General features: G+C 37.2%; 1 protein-coding gene across 1 annotated transcript in view; it reads right to left on the bottom strand.

The window, feature by feature from the left end:
* Window positions 1-20,483, bottom strand: part of PHLPP1 (PH domain and leucine rich repeat protein phosphatase 1) — a 294,885-nt gene that overhangs the window by 29,565 nt on the left and 244,837 nt on the right. Inside the window, 2 exon segments of the mRNA XM_074202041.1 lie at window positions 347-477; window positions 14,914-15,076. Of these exon segments, the coding sequence (XP_074058142.1) occupies window positions 347-477; window positions 14,914-15,076 (294 nt within the window).

Here is a 20,483-nt window from a genome sequence, read left to right as displayed (position 1 = left end):
GAAAATCAGTGAGCCTCTAAGCTCTCTAAGACTATAAGTTACAGAGAGTGGCAATTTGTATTGGGAGATGGAGTTCCCTGACCTGTGAGTTCCCCATGCTCAAAAAATCTCTGGTCCAGTCCCTGTCCCAAATGATATATATGGCTGGCACATACAATATCAAAGTTGTTACTGGTTAATTCTTTTGTTATTAGGTAATAATTATGTATAATGATAAAAATTGTCATCAGATTCATTCCTAAATGGAAGTGCTTCTTGCCCATACAGTAACAGTTTCATTTCTTTAGAAACTTTTTCATTATGCAGTACCATCTTTCAGATTCACTGGATTTATAACTACACTTACTTCAACAGCTCCAGGGTTTTGTGATCCAGGGTGAGCCGAGGGTTTCCAGTCAGGTCTAGTTCTTGTAGCTTTGAAGGCATGTTTTCAGGTAATGTGACTTCACTTAGCTCATTACAGCTCAGGTCCACACACTGAAGAAACAAAACAGTAAAGAAAGGGAGAGAATTTGGAAGTAGTCCAGCTCTGTCACAAGGTCCTACCCTTTTCTGGCTAAATAGGTCATGGGTAAGACCATTCAGTATTAAAAGAGGCTGAATCTGGAAAGATCAGACAGTTTGTTTACTTCTCTGCCATAAATACATAAAGCATCCTTTAAATTAATTGCAATTAAATTAAATGCAATGTAAATGGGATTTTTGCACTTATCCCTCAGATCACAGAATCACAAATGATATCAGTTTCTTTTCTTTTTGTTGTTGGTTTTAATTAAATATCAACAGAAATATTCCGATCGCAGTGGCTTCTCTACGGCCCACACAACCTCTGCAGCTGTTTTGGTCATAGAAATTGCAGTTATAAATAAGAAACTATCAAAATACAACTTACAAAAGACTTTGTACTTTGAAAGAAACATTCAAAATGAAGGAACTATCCATTTCTAAGACAAGAGGGCAGGCTTCCCAAAATACATTAAATAACTGGTTCAGAGAAATAAGAAGATAAAACTATTATCTGGACTTGCTATTTAATGGGTGACACTAAATCTGACTTGAAAACATGAAGTCATATTGAATAGGTATGAATGTTGTCACATCAACAGAAAATTATCAGGATGACAGAGGAAGCAAAGATGCAAAGCAAACTTACATGTGTTCCAAACTGAAAGGATAACCAGTAAGTAGCTATTATTCTCTTTCTATATGTGGTCTGGCTTTGGAGAACATCTTAGTTAATAGTAATAAAGAAGGGTTAAAGACAAAATGAAGTTTCTGAATAACATAAGCTAACTAAGAATTCTAAAGCAGATTAAACTTTTTGTTCAAAATTCCCTTTTAAAAGATTTATATAATTATAGACAGAAAATCTGGGCAAAGTTAAAATCAACACTTTACTTTATATTACCAAGAGAAAAATAATTTTTCTCTATGTCCCTGAAGACCAGTGATGGTGGCTGACTTTTTTTTTAAAACATGAAAATCCAAATTTCTTAGTTTGGCATTCAAGGCTTTCCATGCTCTGCTCCCTATCCCAATCCACTTCTCAGTCTTACCACTTACTACTATTTTATCCTATTCCTCTAGCTAGATAGATCAGTCCATTTACTATTTATAAAATAAGTTCTATGCTTTTGTTCTCCCTATTTCCCATGTCATTCAAGGCCTATTTTTGAACCAGGATTAAAAAATAGGGAGATTTGGAACTTCATGATCCCACAACACTAAACTATTTGTTGTGAGCCAAGGCACTTCAGACAGACTTGAGACAGTTTGAGTCATTTTGTACCTAGGTGAAATCCAGCTATGAACCCTCTGAGAAGGAAAATAGAGAAAGTTTTGAAATGCTGGAAGAGCTCTCCTGGGATTCCAGTGAATCTCCCTGCCAATAGTTTTTATTTGCTTTGCCTTTCTTGGTCTACGTTTTTCTTGGAGGTTGTTGGATGATTTTTATTAAAGGGATTGTTCTGAATAATCCATTGCATCAGATAAGAAACCACAACTATAACAAGTTCAATTTGGATGTCATCTCCTTCAAGATGCCTTCCTTCCTTAGGCTCTTCAACTGCAAATAATTTACTCATCTCTGCTTTCTCAGTATTGTGTTTGGTCTTTTCCTAGAATACTATGGTACCTTTGAGTCATAGTTATCTCCCCTAATAGAGACAGTATGTTATAATGTAAAGTATCTTGGACAAAGTGTTAGAAAAACCTGTGTTAGAATTCTGCTACTGTATTTTTCTAGCTACTAGTATTATTGTGGACAACTTCCTAAAACATAGTGCTTTAAAGTTTTCCAAGCCTTGAAATACATTCTCATTTTATTCTCACAATAAATATTACAGGTGTCAAAGTCATGTATGTAAATCACATACTGACTTAGAAAATCACAAATTAACATTATATTGTATTTTTATTTATTTTGTTAAATGTTTCCCAATTACAGTTTTTTATCTAGTTCTATAAGCCATACAAGATTGTTCTGAGTCTGCCATCTCTGTCTTAAGCATCCCCTTTCAGTAACTATCTCTATTTTTCAACAATGAAGGAAATGAGGCTCAAGTGCCTTGTCCATAAGGCAAGTTCTATGCCCAACATTGAAAAAGGGTAAAGACCATGTTCAGGGGTTCTTCTGATTCAGGATCCAATGTTCTTTTCACTATGTGTTTTGCTCATAACAGTAGACAATGGATACTTGTTGAGTTAAATGAGAGTGAATAAAATGAAACTGAAAACTGAGGCAGTTGTAGTGTATATAACAGTATAAAGGAGAGAACAAACCTCAAAAGATGAGGAGCTAAACAGTTCTCTCTTGCAACTGGTGAGATTGCAATGATGAAAGAAAGCAGCGACAAATTTGGTTAGTTTAGTATAAACAACAGTCATCAGGAATGAATTTGGAGATCAGAGGAGCAAAATAATAAAAGATATTAAAATGAAACAATTGAAGAAGGTTCTAACTATGAAATATACACATACATATATACATACAAAATGTGCATAATCCATCTATAAAAGAGAAATAATAGTAATAATAATAACAATAATAATAAAACCAACCCCCCCATTCTACTTCTGGCACTAAAAAAAATAATAATATTAAGGAAAAAACCCTATGATAAGCTCAAAATTGTGTTGGGAAAGTTATGAAATTGTCTTTTCTGGGAATGAAGCCATTTCAGTAAACACAAAATTTAACTGGTAGGCAGCTGAGGATCTACTTAAAATCAGTTCAAACATTTACTCCAGGTAAGGCCATTCTGTATCTTAGTTTCTTCTAAATCCTGAGTAAAAATCAGGATGATATTCTTGGCACCATCTACAACAGAATCCCTGAAACAGTGCTCCACAATGTGTAAAATTTTAGATCTATGTGAATTTTATTATTCCTACCGCTTATGTATATTTCAATGAAGTTTTATTTATTCCAGTAGCAAATTAAATAGACTAGAGTACCTATCTGGCTGGATATAATGACTCAAAGCTTCCAGATGAAAGATAGAGGATTTGTCTTGTACTCATAGAATCAGTTTTGGAGCTAAAATTCTCATTTTACAAATAAAGAAACTGAAAACGAAACAGGCTAGGGAACTTGCCTAAAGTCATTCAGTTTGTAACATGGGAAGCTTTTATCTTGTATCCTTGCATACAGGGACTCAGTAAATAATTATTTATGATTGATATTGAGTCTTCTGCGATTGTTTTCAGAATAGGGTCTTAGATTTACAGACACCCAGGGACACAGAGATCATCTAGCCCAGTACCTTCATTTTGAGGTCTGGAGAGTTGAAATGAATCAACCCTGGCCATAAAACAAGTAAATGGCAGCATCACATTTTCTGACTTCCAATCCAGCTTTCTTTCTAATACATAATACCTGTTTCATTGTATTGAGATTTCTTTAAAATAGAAACAGTTTAAAAAAGAAACATGATTTAGGAAGTACAAATGCTGAATTTTGATGATTCTTGGCTAGCAAAGAAAACCTGTCTTCCCTCCCCTAAGTCCTGCCCAATAACAAACTGGAACCCCACCCTAGGATACTTCTGCCAATAATTAACTTTCTATAAAACAAACTTCTGGCATGAATGCCAAAACCAAAATAACCCAACCCCTTACAACAGTAAGATTATTTGTGGTTGTGAAATGATTATGGTTCAGATCAAAACTTACCCCTGCTAACTTTTAACATGTTTAGATAATGATATTGTATTAATTAACATAAACTTAAGCTATCTATGTACAAGAGAATATTGCACTTAAAATCGTCCCATAAAATTACAATATTTCATTTTATTTTGATATTTTCCTAGTGTTAAAAACTTTTTGTAAAGTACAGTTTCTTCTACATTGAAGTCCCCCCAACACACCCTTCTCATCCCCCAAACCGTCACATCAGGTTTCCTACTGTTTAGGATTTAATAAGTCTTGAAATTTTTAAGTTCCTTAATTTCTCCCAGATACTGGGCTCAAAGATTATTGAACTCCCTTTGATTTTTATAGATATAGTTAATCCATCAACACAATGGTTCATATATGGCATCAATTGTCACCCCCTAATTTACCTTTTAACTGAATTTCTTTGTACTGTTAGGGCAATCCTCATTCTATACAACCAAGCTGAGATTCAGAGCAGAATAAAATTTTTTGTTTTCTTTGAGATTGAGCTATTAATTTTCACTCTGGATTTAGAAGAAACAAATGCCCATACGAATTTTTTTCATTGTTGGAAACCTTGCTTTTGACAAAAGTCAACATAGGAAAGAAAGGATAAGTAGAAGAAAATCTGAAAGGCTGAGATGGGGAAGGCAGACATTCCAAGCACAGGGGTTAGTCAGCCTGAATACACAGAGGTGAGACATAATATACCAAGTTGGAAACTGAGCAATCTAGTGGGAATGGAATACTAGAATGCACGGGAGGGAGAACTAGAAAGACAAGTCAGAGGGTCACAGAGTAAGTATTAGAATGACCTGAAATGTCTAAATAATTATACAGGAAAGGAAATTAAGATCCAGAGAGTAAAGTGATTTGTCTAGTGTCAGATCTAGTAAGCAACTGACTCAAGAGAGATGCTCTGATCCTCTGGTTAATAATAATGATAATAAGTGTTTATATGTTCCAGGCACCAGGCTAAGTGTACTACAAAGATCTCATTTGACCCTTACAACCACCATGGAAAAGTAGGTGCTATTATTATTCCCATTTTATAGTTGAGGAAACAGAGGCAGAGATTAAGTGACTTGTCCAGGGTCATGAAGGTAATATATCCAAGGCTAAATCTGAAAACAAGTCTTCCTGACTCCAATGCCTCCTAGGAAGGGCAGGAGGGAGGACTGTGGGAAGAGACTTTAGTGCTACAGTAAAGAGAGTTATGTGATCAGTGTGGTACAGTGGAAAGAGTACAGGATGTGGAGTCAGAGTACCAAGGTCAATCAGTCAGTCAATACATATCAAGTGTCTACTGCATGACTACCACCATGTTAAATGCTGGGAATACAAAAAAAAAGGTAAAAGACAGTTCCTGCTCTCAAGGAATGCATAGTTCTAATAGGAGAAATAACATACAACTTTATATAAATTAAAAAAAATTAGACAAATTTGAAGTACTCAACAGAGAGAAGGGACTAGAATGAAGAAAGGATGGGAAAGGCTTCCTGAAGGAGGAAGAGAATTCTAGGCTGGAAAAGTGGGGGGGGGGGGGAGAAGAGGCAGCTCAGGCTAGGATGAGCTTTTAAAGCCCACAGAAGCTAACTGAGTAAGGCAGCTGGGAATGACGTGGTCAAATCTATACTTTAGGAAAATTAATTTGATAGCAGAGGGGAAGATGAACTGGAGTGGGGAAAAAACCTGAGGCAGGGAGCCAAACTAGGAGGCTATGGCAACAGGGTACTCCTGAGATACTATAAAGGTAAAATAAACTGACTGGTTTTGGCAACAGACTGGAAGGGGGAAGCAAGAGTGAGAAGTGGAGGGTCTGGTCAGCACAGCTTCATGATTTCTTCTAGCTTAATGAACAGAAGGTGAGAAGAAGGAAAGACAGAAGAAAATAGGAATGTCCTGGGAAAGCTTGTTAGGCAGGGCAAGACTGACAAGAGAATGAGGAAGCAAGAGAAGTATGGAGCAAAGCATGAACTCATTATGAGATCAAGACAGGGAAGAGATGAAAGCATAGCCAGCATAGCAGTGATGACCTGGGGAAGAACTAGGATGATAAAGTACTACAGGTGATGATACAGACAAAGAACAGGGTTTGTGGCTGCAAGATAGGAGGAGAAGAGGAATACCAGACTGTGATCAGATAAGGGAATTTCTGAGTTCATTACCATGGAAGTAGAGCATTTATGAGTGATGGCAAGATCAAGAATAGGACTATTTCTGTGAGTAACTGAAGAAATATGGAGAAATAGATCACAGGAAGTGAGTAAGTTGAGAAACTGGGAGGCAAATGTTTGAAGGAAGATACATGCATGTGCATATAACTGGGCATAAGTATATATACATATATATCTGTCTACACACACACACACACACCATAGGATATGGACAAGAAGGTAAGAGAGCTGACAGGTGATCTTCCCACCTTTGTTTAAAAGAGTTCCTACAAAGGAGAAGTTAAAACCTTTTCATGAAACTCATAATTTTAGACAGCTTTGTTTGTGACAAAAATTTTCCTTCCATAAAATCTATGTTTGACTGTTTTGCAATTTCTACTTTTTTGCTTACTAGTTTTGCCTTTGGGTGTCAAAGTGAAGAGAACAAACCCCTCCCTATTCCACATGACAACTCTGCAAATACATGAAGGTAATTATCACATTGAGTAGTTAGTTGAAGCAATAGATGAACAGAGCATTGGGGTTGGAATAAGGAAGACTTTTCTTCATGAGTTCACATCAGACACTTACTAGCTGGGTGACCCTAGGCAAGTCACTGAACTGTTTGTCTCAGTTTCCTCATCTGTAAAATGAGAAGGAAATGGCAAACTACTTAAGTATCTCTGCCAAGAAAATACCAAAATGGGATCACAAAGAGTCAGACACAATTGAAAAGACAGCAACAATTATAACATTTGCCCTAGGTCTTCTCTTCTCCATGCTAAATGTCACCAATTGCTTTAACTAACCCTTATATGGCATGAACCTGAGGTCCTTCACCCACTCTGGCTTACCCTTCTTACGACATTCTTCATTCAGCATAACCTAACATAGGGATCTCAGAACTGAACATAGTGCTTCAAATGTGATCTTACTAATTATAACAAGACTGTCATCTACTTGGTCCTGGACCCATATCTTTCACTCGATAATGATTAATACAATATTAGCTTTTCTGGCTGTCATACCACACTGTTGACTCATATTGAGTTTGCAATGAGTCATTCACAAGGCAAAAAAGTCAAGTTCTATTTTTTGTCAATACTCCTATATAATTATTAAAAATACAAATTAACCTTAATCTGCATGCACCTGTTATGATGGAAGATTCTTTAATTGTTTATAAAACCATATTCACATTTCCTTTACCATGTTCTCTTCAACTAGATTTTAAAGACATGCTTCATGTTTTTAAACAATTAGAGTAAACAATCTTTACTTATTAGGTAATCAAATGGAAGTTGCTGAACATATTACATAAGTTTTCTCATTTATAAAAGGATCAACTTTAGAATTCTTTCAGGTAGTGAGCTCACCAAGTGAGCTAAAAATGACTTGCTTTTAAAAAAATTCTATTCACATGCCAACTTCCAGCAACACATCTATTGTCTAAACTGAGGAATGGATATCATTTTTCAGGACCAGATTTACTCATCAAGAATCTCACTAGCAGAACTTACTCCCTTGTAATTTAGGAATTTGAGTTTAAAAAGTGTCTTATGGAAAAACACACATCCTGAATTTGTAGACCCATAACTTCAAGTATGTTGAATCAATTAATGCCATCTACCACAACTATTTTTAATCATATTTAACACATGAGTTGCAAGAAATTGATAAAAGACTTTTAAACCAATCAGTTTAATCACAGATTAGATTAGTGAAGAGAAAAATGTAGCTCAAGATTTCTACTCTTAAAGGGGGAAGGGGGGGGGGGGAAGAAAGAATAAATAGAGATTAGCCAGGCCAAGCTACTTTTTCACCATATCCTATTTCTTCTGCAAATAATTTTCTTTTTTTGTCTGAACCTAAGCATTTACAGAGGTAAGGAATGCCTGGTGAGGAAATTCTTTACAATTTTATAGAGAACTGCCTGAGGATGAAAAAGCTCAATGATTTGCTCAGGGTTCCACAGTCAGCAGGTGTTAGAGATGGGATTTGAGGCTAGTCTTCCTGGGTTATCTGAGGCCAACACTCTAGGTACTATGTCACACTACCTCTCTGACATCGTGCTTTCCAACTGGCAAAGGGCTTGCTTGCATTATCTCATTGGAGACTCCCAAGAGCCTTGTAAGGCGGTTACTTCACCTATTAAACTTGTCTAGATCTATGATTTCATTAGTGTAGTAGCTGCCCCTTGAGGAAAATGCTTTCTCTCCCTTCAGTATAGACTGGCAACAGTACATCAACTTCTAGTCTTAGGGAGCTGTCAGGGAAACTAGGAGGTTATTTGCCTGGACCAAGGTCATAGAGCATGAATGAGCCAAGTGGAAGGACTTACACCTAGTTCTTCCTGATTATGAAAATAGCTCTCTATTCAATACACCATGTAGTTTCTCACAGATCTTACTGTCTTTCTGAATTACAGATATGTTAAATGAGTGACCCGACTACAGTCACTGAATTAATTAATGAATATCAAAGGTGATATTTAAATCCAAATCTTTCTGGCTCTAGATACAGTATTATAACCCCTTGTGACAAGTTGGGGGAACATTTGTATTTCATTTTGCACACTGTGAATTCCAAACAAAATTGACTAATAGCTATTCTCCAATCCCCTCCTAAAAGTATTTGGGGACAAGGAGATATTTTTTTTGTAATCCTTCAGGTAGAATATACATTTGGAAGTCAGCTTTATTACATATGCATTTCCAACACCTGCCACAGGGACTTGCATACATTGGGAGATTAATATCATTTGGAATAGTATCTCCTATGGAAATGACTCACTCTCTCTCTCTCTCTCTCTCTCTCTCTCTCTCTCTCTCTCTCCATCTGTATTTGAACTTTTTTTCCCTTTAAGGGGCATCTCAAACATTCTATGTCTCTTGTCCCTATCACATTGTTTTGCATAAGATATATTTGCAAATGTGCTGTGATATCCCATCAAATTAAATACCTTACTAGACCTAATACATTCTTTGAGGTCAGAGCCCTCATTTTTCATTCCAGTTGTAAAATCTTGCAGAGGGCAAGCACCTGTTTGAGTTGTACTAAAGTATTCATGAAAGAAGCTAAGAGTAGTACAAAGCACAGAACCTTCAGTCTGGGGATCTAGAGGCAGTTAGTGGTGCAATGGATAGAGCACTGGCCCTGTAATCAGGAAGACCCGAGTTCAAATCTACCCTCAGACACTTAATAAGTACCTAGCTGTGTGATCTTGGGCAAATCACTTAACCCCATTGCCTTGCAAAAAAAAGAAAAAAACCAAAATAAAAGAGTCTAGGGATCTAGATATTAATTAGTCCAACTTCAGGCAGCTACTAATTAGGCAAATGTGGCAAGTTATCCAGTCTCAGTTTCCCCAACAACAAATCAGGTATACTTATCTCACAGGTATGTTATGAGGAAGTGTTTTTCAAAACAAGAAGAGCTTACAGAAATGTGAAGTTGTTGTGTTGTCATAGTTATTAACTGAGCTGAGTCTTTAGTGAAACTGATACCTTGATTGATCAGTAACCCTCATCCAGGAAACTTCCACAAAAGGGACCTACAGTCCTACCTCCACCATTATCCTCTTTCCCATGGATTAACACCTTTTCCAAACAGCCCATTTTTCCAAGTCTTTTGTTTGTGTGTTAATGACTGAGTTCTCCTGTTTCAACCTACTTCAGAGAAGAAAACAAAAGGACCTTCAGCTTCCTCCAGTCACTGTTGCCAAGAGGGAGGGCACAGCCCAAGCACAGAATTCGATCCTCTCTTCCCTGGCTACACCCCCAGATTCTGAATTCGGGGCCCCTCCTAGGGATGGGTTTGCTTCCTTACAGAAAGCAGGAGTAACTTAGAATTACAGAGGAATCATAAATAAGAGTTTCTTAAGAGGAGCTTGAACATCAACAGTACTATTGAATGCTGTAATTAATAAAACTACAGATATTGTATTTTAAAAGAAAAGTTACTAATATGGTCTCTAAGTTGAAATAGGGGATTGAGTCTACCATGCCACACATTTCTCTTAGTTGTTTAAAATACATTTACAATCCAAGCAGGACTAGGACACATTATTTTGCCAGCAGTAATTAAGAATCATGGTACTGGAAAAGCTGAATTCTGCTGTAAGTGGTTCAAAAGGCAAACCTGCCAGGTGACCATGGCAACTAAGCACAAGTTTATACCAAGACCAGTTTTCCTTTCATACATATAGTAACTGATTGAAGTCTAGTTATAATACAGGGAGTGCAGTATAGGAAGTGACTCTCCAAAGAGACCTGAGCAGAGAAGTGAGCCAACTCTATTCCCAGAGACTCTTGCTGTTTTGACCTGCAAGGACTAATGGAAGAGGGGAAGGAATGAATTGTCAAGGCTCTTTGAAAAGAGCTTGAGTTGGATTGGGTCTATTGATTTTCTGGGGGGGAGGTGAGGGTGGGGATTGGGTATAGAAATGACAATTTGCTTGGTCTTCACTCCTGAGAAATCACTTACTGGATGTATCAAAATAGGAAAAAAAAAAAGCTGAGGGCGGCTAGGTGGTACAGTGGATAAAACACCAGCCCTGTAGTCAGGAGTACCTGAGTTCAAATTCGATCTCAGATACTTCATAATTATCTAACTGTGTGGCCTTGGCCACTTAACCCCATTGCCTTGCAAAAACCCTAAAATGAATAAATAAAATGAAAAAAAAAGCTTTAGGCTATATTTTAATCATCTGAAAGAGAGTGGGTAAGTTGTTTTAGGGCTCATGTATAAGGGATTGGTTTTTATGTTTGTCTTTTTAAAAAAATCAACAAAGATAATGAAAATTTGAGTTAGGGGGTCTTTCCTAATTCCATAAATTCAACTAGGTGGTATAATGGATAAAGATAGAAATCCTAGGTCTAGAGTTAGGAAGATGAGTTCAAATCTGACCTCAGACATGTACTAGATGTCACTTCAACCTCTGTGTTACCTCCACTGTAAAATGGGGGACAAAATAGCATCTTCCTCAAAGGACTGATCAGAGGATAATATTTGAAAAGTACTAAAACAACTCTAAATGGGACAACTAAGTGGGCACAGTGATGCAGAGAAACCTGGGCATGGGAGTGATGAGATCAGCTGGAGACAAACTTTGTGAATATTTTGGTGGGGCAGCCAGGGAGCACCAGCCTTGGAAGATCACCCAAAAGAGACCCCCTCCCCAAAAGGCAAAATCTCCAATGAGGGACATGGGTCATTCCCAGGTTAACATCCCCTCCTATGGACTTTGGGAGAGAATTTAAGGAAAAGAAGGGAGGGGCTTGGTCTTTTTTTTTTTTAACCTTCCAATCTCCTGCTGAACTCTGGCCAGCTGGCCTGGACAATTCAATCAGCAATCTACTTGGTCTTCTCTTTAAACTTTTAACTTTTCTATTCTATTCTATATGCTGTAATTTCCTTTAATAAATCTCTATTTTCTTTCCAAAACCTGCATTCCTGAGTCTGAGTTGTAATTCATCACAGGGCAGAACCAAACCCAAGAAACAAATCAGCGGCAACAACAGTATCTAGTGATCTTCCTGAATTCAGATCTGGTCTCAGTCACTGTGGGACTACAGGCAAGATATCTAACCCTATTTACTTCTGTTTCCTCATCTGTAAAATGAATTTAAGAAGCATTTGGCAAACCACTCCTGTTCTTTGCCAAAGAAAACCCCTTTTCTTTCACCATTCCATGATCATAGCTTGTAAAGTCTTGCTAATAACAAAACAATAAAAATCCACTTTCCTCCACATTGACAGCTGGGAATGGTTTAGAGATCCTAGAAAATTACATTATAAATTGGTTCATCATTACATTTTCATACCACCAGCTAACCTTCTGTAACTGAAATGGCCAAATCTTGTTTAATAATATCTTGCATGACTACTGCACCATATTTTCCAACATTTCTTTAAGGAGTTATCTGATCTGAGTCTAGGGTTTGTAACAGCAATTATATTTTAATCAAAGTTGTTATATCTCAAACCTTAGGATCAATTTTTCTTACAATTAAAAAAACAGACTTTTAGAACTTGAAAAGGAGCTCCTTGAGACCCAGAACTACTTTTCACAAATAATTTCTCTCTGGGTGATCTAAACATTGCTTGTACTTGTGACTTTAAAAAGCGCCATCACTTTAAAACAATAGTTACTACAAAATACCAGTTTTGATTTTTTTTAAAAGCCCTCATTTCAATTAGTCATTTTTTTTTCATCTTTAAAGGAAGAGCTGGGGACAGACAACCTTCTGGTTTATTCCAGCTCTGCATCTATGACCAAAGAAAGCATAATTTGAAAAGAAATGGGAAAAAATAGTGGGAAAACCAGGGAATACACCGAGGACAAGAAGCTAGGAAAGGATGTGGAACTAGGAGAAAGCAAATGCAACCTAATTTACAAATGGTCAGGTTTTAAGGTTTTTCAGATACAGTCATGAAAAAACTGTAACAATGTCTGCTAGATTTATTTTCTAATTAGGTATTTTTAAAAAAACAAATAGCTTTTATTTATTAAAATATAAACAAAAAAAGCACATGTCACTAAAGGTCAGACAAGGTAACAATGTCCAAAAAAACAGGTTAATCTTTGAACCTTTCTTTTCATTTCTGTGTTTGGTGTCCCCTTAGGCAGCCCATAAATACCAGTGTAACAAGTACTGTAGGATACAGAGTTCAACAGCTGCGTGGAATGATGGACAGCTAGAGAACTCCTGGAAAGCTCAGCTGTTAGCTTCCTTCCTGTGTCAGAGAAGGAAAACCATTTGCTACAAGCCTCAGTTTCCTGGGCTTTGCCAAGTCTCAGCCAAGTACAGTTGTTTCAGGTCAAAGGCTTGTACCGAGTGGTAGCTTAGTAGTTGCTGAAAGTGAATTTTTGAAGTTTCATAAGAAACTTTATGCAAATGTAGTAATGTATATATATTTTTAAAATGCTTAAAAATATTATTAAGCTCCACCTTATAGAGCTTTTTTTTTAAATGGGAAATTTTTTCTCCCCCTCTTGATAAGAAATCACATATTGTGAAAAAAATATTTACAAACAAAAATAAGATTTTAAAAAGTCACTGGCAGCTTAGAGAAATTGCAACTTTCTTCCCTCTTTGCAGAGGTGGGGGACTGTGGGGGACTGAAGGAGAAGATAACTGTATATGCTGTTTGATGGAATTAATATGTTAACTGATTGAGCCTATTTATCTTTCTTATATATGTTTTGTTATAAGAATACGGCCCACTTGCTAGGAAGGGGAGAATGATATACCTAGAAATAATGGAAATGTGAATATAAAATATATTGATAAAAATATTTAAATAAAGTAAAAGTAAAGTCACTAACTGAAAAATATAAAAAGTATTGGAAAGAAATGGATTTGGATTTAAGGGACCTATGTTTGAATTATGGTTCTCTGTCTTTCTCTCTTTCTCTTCTTTCCATGAGCCACTCACAACTCCTCTGGTTTCTTCTGTAAAATGTGTGTGTGTACTTAGTTTCTTCATCTGTAAAATGTGTGTCTGTGTGTGTGTGTGTGTGGGGGGGGGAAGTTTGAATAGATGTCCTTAAAGGTGGTTCTCAGTTCCCAGAAAAATGATCTTAGGACAAGTCAATGACTCTCTCAGTGCCTTGGTTTCCTCTTGGGGAACAGATAATGATACCTATGTCCTATAAAACCCACAAAAGTACAGAAGGAGAGAACTTTGAAATTCTAAAACTTGGGGCAGCTAGGTGGCACAGTAGATAGAGTATCAGGCCTGGAGTCAGGAGACCTGAGTTCAAATCCAGCCTCAGACACTTAATTACCTAGCTGTGTGACCTTGGGCAAATCACTTTAACTCTATTGTCTTGCACAAATATTTTTTTTAAAAAAAGAAATTCTAAAAGTTCTTCATGAATTCTTTGGCAATGAACCCTATTATTCTAGGTGATTAAAGTTTTTGCTGATATTAGATAAATAAGGTGACCCTATTATTTTGAGGTTCAGAGGGTATAAGTAAGAATTTCAGTATAGATAAGTAAAAAAAAAAGGAATGAGTAGATTTTTATAGCCAGAAGGGACAGAAAAGATAATTATCTAGGACAATTATCTTACTTTACAGATGAAGAAAAAAATGAAGCCCTTAGATGTGAGAGAATAAAAACATGCTCTCTAAAGGGTCTACTGCTTTCCCTAGTTATGCCTCTGTCCCTCTATGAGTGAGAATCTCCCTTAGAATGGTAAATATTTCTGACTTTTCAAAGCACATCCATCTTACTTGATTAACTAACTCCATTCAATTTAACAAGCCCTTTATTAAAAGACTTCTATGTGCCAAGCAATGCATTCTCACAGAAATCATCTTTTGCAAATGGATAAATCGAGGCACTTGGTTATATAATTTACCCAACATCACAAAGCTAGAAAACAGAAAAGTCAGAATTTAAACCAGTTCTTTCAACTTTTAATCCAGTCTTCATTCCATGTTATCTATAACCATAGAGTATTGTATTCAAGTCTTCTTCATTCAAAATAAAACAGAGAAGCAAAATTTCAAATGCATATAATGAATGAAGAAACAAATTCATTTTTCATTACCTGAAATCTATCATTTAAAGGACTATAATACATACCTTGATTTCTGTTAGCTGCATGACTTCAGGGAAGACTTCAATACAGTTAGAGTGGGCAATCACAGTGTGCATCCGCCTGCAGTTCATGATAGTGGTTGGAATGGCTTTCAATTTGTTCCCGCTAATATCAATTTCCTCCAACTCCTCCAGTTTGGCCATTTTACTATAAAGGTGAAAATATAAAGGAGAGAAGGGAGAAAAATCACATAACAATTATAATTTCAATTTATCTGATGATATTAATAATGAGAATAAAAAAGGAATTGTACTAGTTTATTGCCTTTTTTAAAAGCTATTTTATGGGGCGGCTAGGTGGCCCAGTGGATAGAGCATTGACCCTGGAGTCAGGAGTACCTGAATTCAAATCCGGCCTCAGACACTTGATAATTACCTAGCTGTGGAGCCTTAGGCAAGTCACTTAATGTTGAGAGTAAGAAGGGACTTTAGAAATCATCTAGTTCAGCCTCTTCCTTTCCTTCGAGAAGATTAAATAACTTTGAGAGGTGTTAAGTGCTGCTGATTAACACAGCCATTTCTATATTTTGATTTTGTAGCTTGCCAAAAAAAAAATCTTAGAAAAAGCTATTTTATAATGTAAAGGATAATAAAATAATAGAACTAAAGAATTTTCTTTTATAGTAATGGTATAACATTGCTAATATTTTTAAATTTATATTTGATTTATATTTTACATACTAGTGTTGATAATAATAAGTATCATTTATATGGTGCTTTAACATTTGCAAAATGCTTTTAGCATATATGTATTAATGGTCAGACAAGAAGGTTGGGACACTGTATTACAAAACTCTTAACAGAGTATATGAATATAACATATTAAATGATTCAAAAAGAATGACAAAAATTATAAAGGTCATAGAAAATAGGGCCAGTGAAAATAAAAGCTAAAAGAATTAGACTGTTTGGTCAAAGTAAAAAAGTATATAAAGTATGTGTGTTTTATATGAAATATTCTTCACCACTAAGTGAAGATAAAAGAAGGGAAAGTGGGCTTAAAGCATGGAAAAAATCTCACTTAGACTCAAGGAAGAATTCCTTTACCAGAAAGGGTAATTTAAATATGAGTCAGATGTTAAAGTGCTGTTTCTCTAGGCCTCTCTGTTCAATAGGTAACTCCAGTAGGTTAGTTTGTGTGGACCTAAACAAGCTAGAAAGACTCTAGATATGGATCCAACAGTCTGCCATCTGAGGACCAGTCTAAATAAATTTAGACTTAAGTTCAACACTAGATGATGGATCACCAGGGCACAGCCTTTTTTAGCAAGACCAACTTGTGAAGCCTAAGTTGTCAAGGTGCTGCACTTAGAAATGGGGAAAAAGTATTATAGACCAATGAAACTGTAGATTTCTCAAAAACTAAGGTTATTGAGTGGGTTAAACTTCTAACACTAGAGATTTTTACTAAAAGTACAGACATGCAGGGGGCGGCGCCAAGATGGCAACAAGAGTGGATCCTGTCTTAGGCGCTCTCCCATAAATCTTCAAAGCTAAGGACTTTAAATTTTCAAGAGACGGAACCCACAGAGGGACCCAGTGAGGTAGTTCTCCTACTCAAGGTAACCTGGAAAAGAGCAGAAAGGCTCTGCAGCCCGGGGTTGGAGGGGCGGCCCGCCAGAGGGGTGGCCCACCAGAGTGAAAGAACTTCCAGCCTCCCAGAGGCAGCCCCAGGGCGCTGGGAGCCACAGATCACAGCAGCCGGGAGTTTCCTGAGCTATGCCCTGGGGAGCACGGGGCACAAATTGGGGGAACAGCTGGGGACCTCTGCCAGAGCGAGCACGTGAAGTCCAACCCTCAGGGCACACAGCAAGCAAAGTGGTCTTTCTGCAGCCCAGACTCGGAAACAGAAGCAGGCGAGCCGGTAAGCAGGAGCCCCCAAGGCATGAGCCCCCAAGGCATGAGCCCATTGAGCTGAGGGAGGGGAGTGAAGAGAGACTGCAGAGCTCTGTCCTCTGCCCCTGGAACAGGACCCTGGAGCTCTGACCACATACAGATCCTGATCGCAGTCTAGGCCCCCCCATAGAACAGCAGCCCCCCCACCTCAGCCCCGTGGCAGGGAGGGCACTTGTGGTCATTCACAGACCAGGAGGGAGGACAGAGCCTCACACACTGAGACCCTTGTGGGAGTATCCCAAAAGCTCAAGAAGCACCCCTGAAACAGGCTAAGGCTGGGAAAATGAGCAAGCAAAGGGAAAAAAAGAGGAACACAATTGAGAAATACATTACCTGTGATCCCAAGAAGGATCAATATATTCAGTCTGAAGATGAGGAAGCACAAGCTCCTGCATCTAAAGACTCCAAGAAAAACAGAAATTGGGCTCAGGCTATGACAGAGCTCAAAAAAGACTTTGAAAATCAAATGAGGGAGTTAGGAGAAAAACTGGGAAAAGAAATGAGAGAGATGCAGGAAAGACATGAAAATGAAGTCAGCAGCCTAGTCAAGGAAATCCAAAAAAATGCTGAAGAAAATAGCATGCTAAAAACCAGCTTAGGTCAAATGGATAAAACAGTTCAAAAAGTTATTCAGGAGAAGAATGCTTTAAAAAGCAAAATTGGCCAGATGGAAAAAGAGATAAGAAAACTCTGAGGAAAACAAATCCTTCAGACAAAGAATAAAACTCAGGGAATTTGATGAATTTACGAGAAATCAGGACTCATTACTTCAAAACCAAAAAAATGAAAAATTAGAAGAAAATGTGAAACATCTCATTGAAAAAACTGATATAGAAAACAGATTTAGGAAAGATAATTTAAAAATTATTAGAATACCTGAAAGTCATGATCAGGAAAAGAGCCTTGACATCATTTTCAAAGAATTACTACAGGAAAATTGCCCTGATATCCTAGAAGCAGAGGGAAAAAAATAGAAATGGAGAGAATCCACCGATCCCCCCTGAGAAAGAGATCCCAAAAAACCAACCCCTAGGAATATTATAGCCAAGTTTCAGAACTCCCAAGTCAAAGAGAAAATATTACAAGCAGCCAGAAGGACACAGTTCAAATATCATGGAGCAGCAGTCAGGATCACACAGGACTTAGCAGCAACTACATTGCAGGCTCGTAGGGCTTGGAATATAATATACCGGAAGGCAAAAGAACTTGGAATGCAGCCAAGAATGAACTACCCAGCAAGGCTGAATGTCCTCTTCCAGGGAAAAAGATGGACTTTCAATGAACCAGGGGAATTTCAAATGTTCCTGCTGGGATGGCCAGAGCTGAACAGAAGGTTTGATCTTCAAATACAGGACTCAGGTGAAGCATAGAGATTGGAGGAGAAGGGGAAAATATGAGGGACTTAATGATGATGAACTGCATGTATTCCTGCATAGAAAAATGACACTGATAATACTCATATGGACCTTCTCAGTTAATAGAGCAGGTAGAAGGAGCTTTTATAATTGAAGCACAGGAGAAAGCTGAATTCGAAGATAAAATATGGTGTAAAAATGGAGTCAATAGAAAAAAGGGAAATGGAATGGGAGAAATAAAAAGGAGAGGGGGAATAGGCCAAGATATTTCACATAATAAGATTTTTCTTTATTACAATGAGCTATTGCAATGATATGGAAGAGGGAATGAGGCAATCTTTGCTCTCAGAGGTGGCTAGGAGAGGAAACAGCATATGGGGTATAGACATCTGGACTAAGGAGAGGGGGGAGGACAGGGGGAAGGGGGAGGATGTGAGTGATGGAGAAGAGGATGGACCATGGGGGGGGTGGTCAGATATAATGCATTTTCTTTTTTACTTCTTGCAAGGGCCTGGGGTTGGATGGCCTGTCTGGGACTATAGGGCCAGGTGGATGCTGGGCCTAAGGGGTGGTATGGGGGCTTAGGGCCTCTTGGCCCCAGGACCAGGGATCTGTCTGCTGCCACTCAGCTACCCTACAGCAGAGTCAGAGTGAAAGGAGAGAGAAAATATAGTACATGGTAGTGGGGAAATAAGAAAGGAGGGAGTTGTGATCAGCAATGGCAATGGTGGAAAAATATGGAAGTAACTTTTGCGATGGACTTATCATAAAGAATGTGATCCACCCATGACAGAGTTGGTGGTGTTGGAACATAGACTGAAGCACATTTATTATTATTATTATCATTATTATCATTATTATTATTATTATTATTATTAGGGGGTGCAGGGCAAATGTGGCTGGGTGGCCTGCCTGGGGCCGCATAGCAGGGTGGATCGTTGGGTGTCTGAGGCCGGATTTGGATCCGGGTGCTCCTGGCTCAAGGGCCAATGCTCTGTCCACCACCCAGCCACCCCTACTATTATTAGTATTTTATTTTATTTTGGGTCTTTTTTTCTTTTGCAGAGCAGTGGGGTTGGGGTGGCTTGCATGTCACACGGTTGGGTGATTGTTGGGTGTATGAGGTCAGATATGGGCTCAGGTGCTCCTGGCTCCAGGGCTGGTGCTCTGTCCATTGTGCCACCTGGCCATACCTATAATTATTACTATTATTTTTTTAATTTTTAATTTTTTCTTCTCCCCTTTACTTTATTGCTCAAGTGAGTCTATATTTTTGGGGGGAAGGGGTATTTTGTTTTCTCTTAAACAAGAATATTTTATTCATGTATAAAAAACATTATTTGTACAAAATGAGAATAAATAAATATTAAATATTAAAAAAAGTACAGACATGCATTTGGCCTGTATGGCTTAGAAATTCACTAATGATGGACAGAGAAATAAACTGGTCCTGTTATGTCTTATTCAATAATTCTATGATTTTATGACTTTAACTTAAGATATTATTTCTAGTAGATGAATGAAGAAATTGAAGTAGAATATAATAAAAGGGTCATGGCAATACCATGAAAATCAATATAACATAACAAGTTTAATATGAAAAGAGCACCATCAATGGCAGTAGAACACAGAAGGACTATAATACATACATTTTAATTTTGGTAAAATTTAAACACTGCAATTATATACAGCTCAATATGTTAACATCCAAAGGATGATTCTTTGATATGTGGGTGTATGCAAGGTCCAAATTTGTTTAATGAGTTTTTGCCAATAAGAAGATATAGAGTAAAATCATCTGTACAATATGTACATATTTAAAACTAAAAAAATGTAAATATAATACTGATGCATTTAAATGCAAGAGAGTCCTAAATATTAAAGCTGTATTTCTGGTAGTAATCACACAAATCATTTGAATAGTGACAAGGTCATTTCTCTGAATGAATTAGACACTATGCCTTTTTTGAATAAATACAGGAGTAGCAGCTATGATAGCCTTTATGTTGCTGATAGTTCTGATTTCATTCACCAAAGTGAATTAATAGTTAAAATGATGTTAATGTCCTCGGCTAATGAAAAACAAACAAAAAAAAGCAGGCTGTGATTAGATTAAGAAATAGATCTGCTGTTGTCCTTTTTTTGGAAATTTCTGCTAAGTTTTCTTCGATGTTGAGAACTCCCTCTTAATCATGCTTTAGAAGAGCACTAACACAACACATGACTTGCATAAAGTCATTGTAACAAAATGAAGGTGCTAATCAAGCTTAAATGATTAGAAAAAAGAAACATAGTTTTTTTTCG

The sequence above is a fragment of the Macrotis lagotis genome, chromosome X (assembly GCF_037893015.1).
Source record: "Macrotis lagotis isolate mMagLag1 chromosome X, bilby.v1.9.chrom.fasta, whole genome shotgun sequence".
Taxonomy (NCBI): Eukaryota; Metazoa; Chordata; class Mammalia; order Peramelemorphia; family Peramelidae; genus Macrotis; species Macrotis lagotis.
The sequence above is the reverse complement of the archived record's forward strand: the minus strand, read 5'-3'. Positions and strand labels throughout refer to the sequence as shown.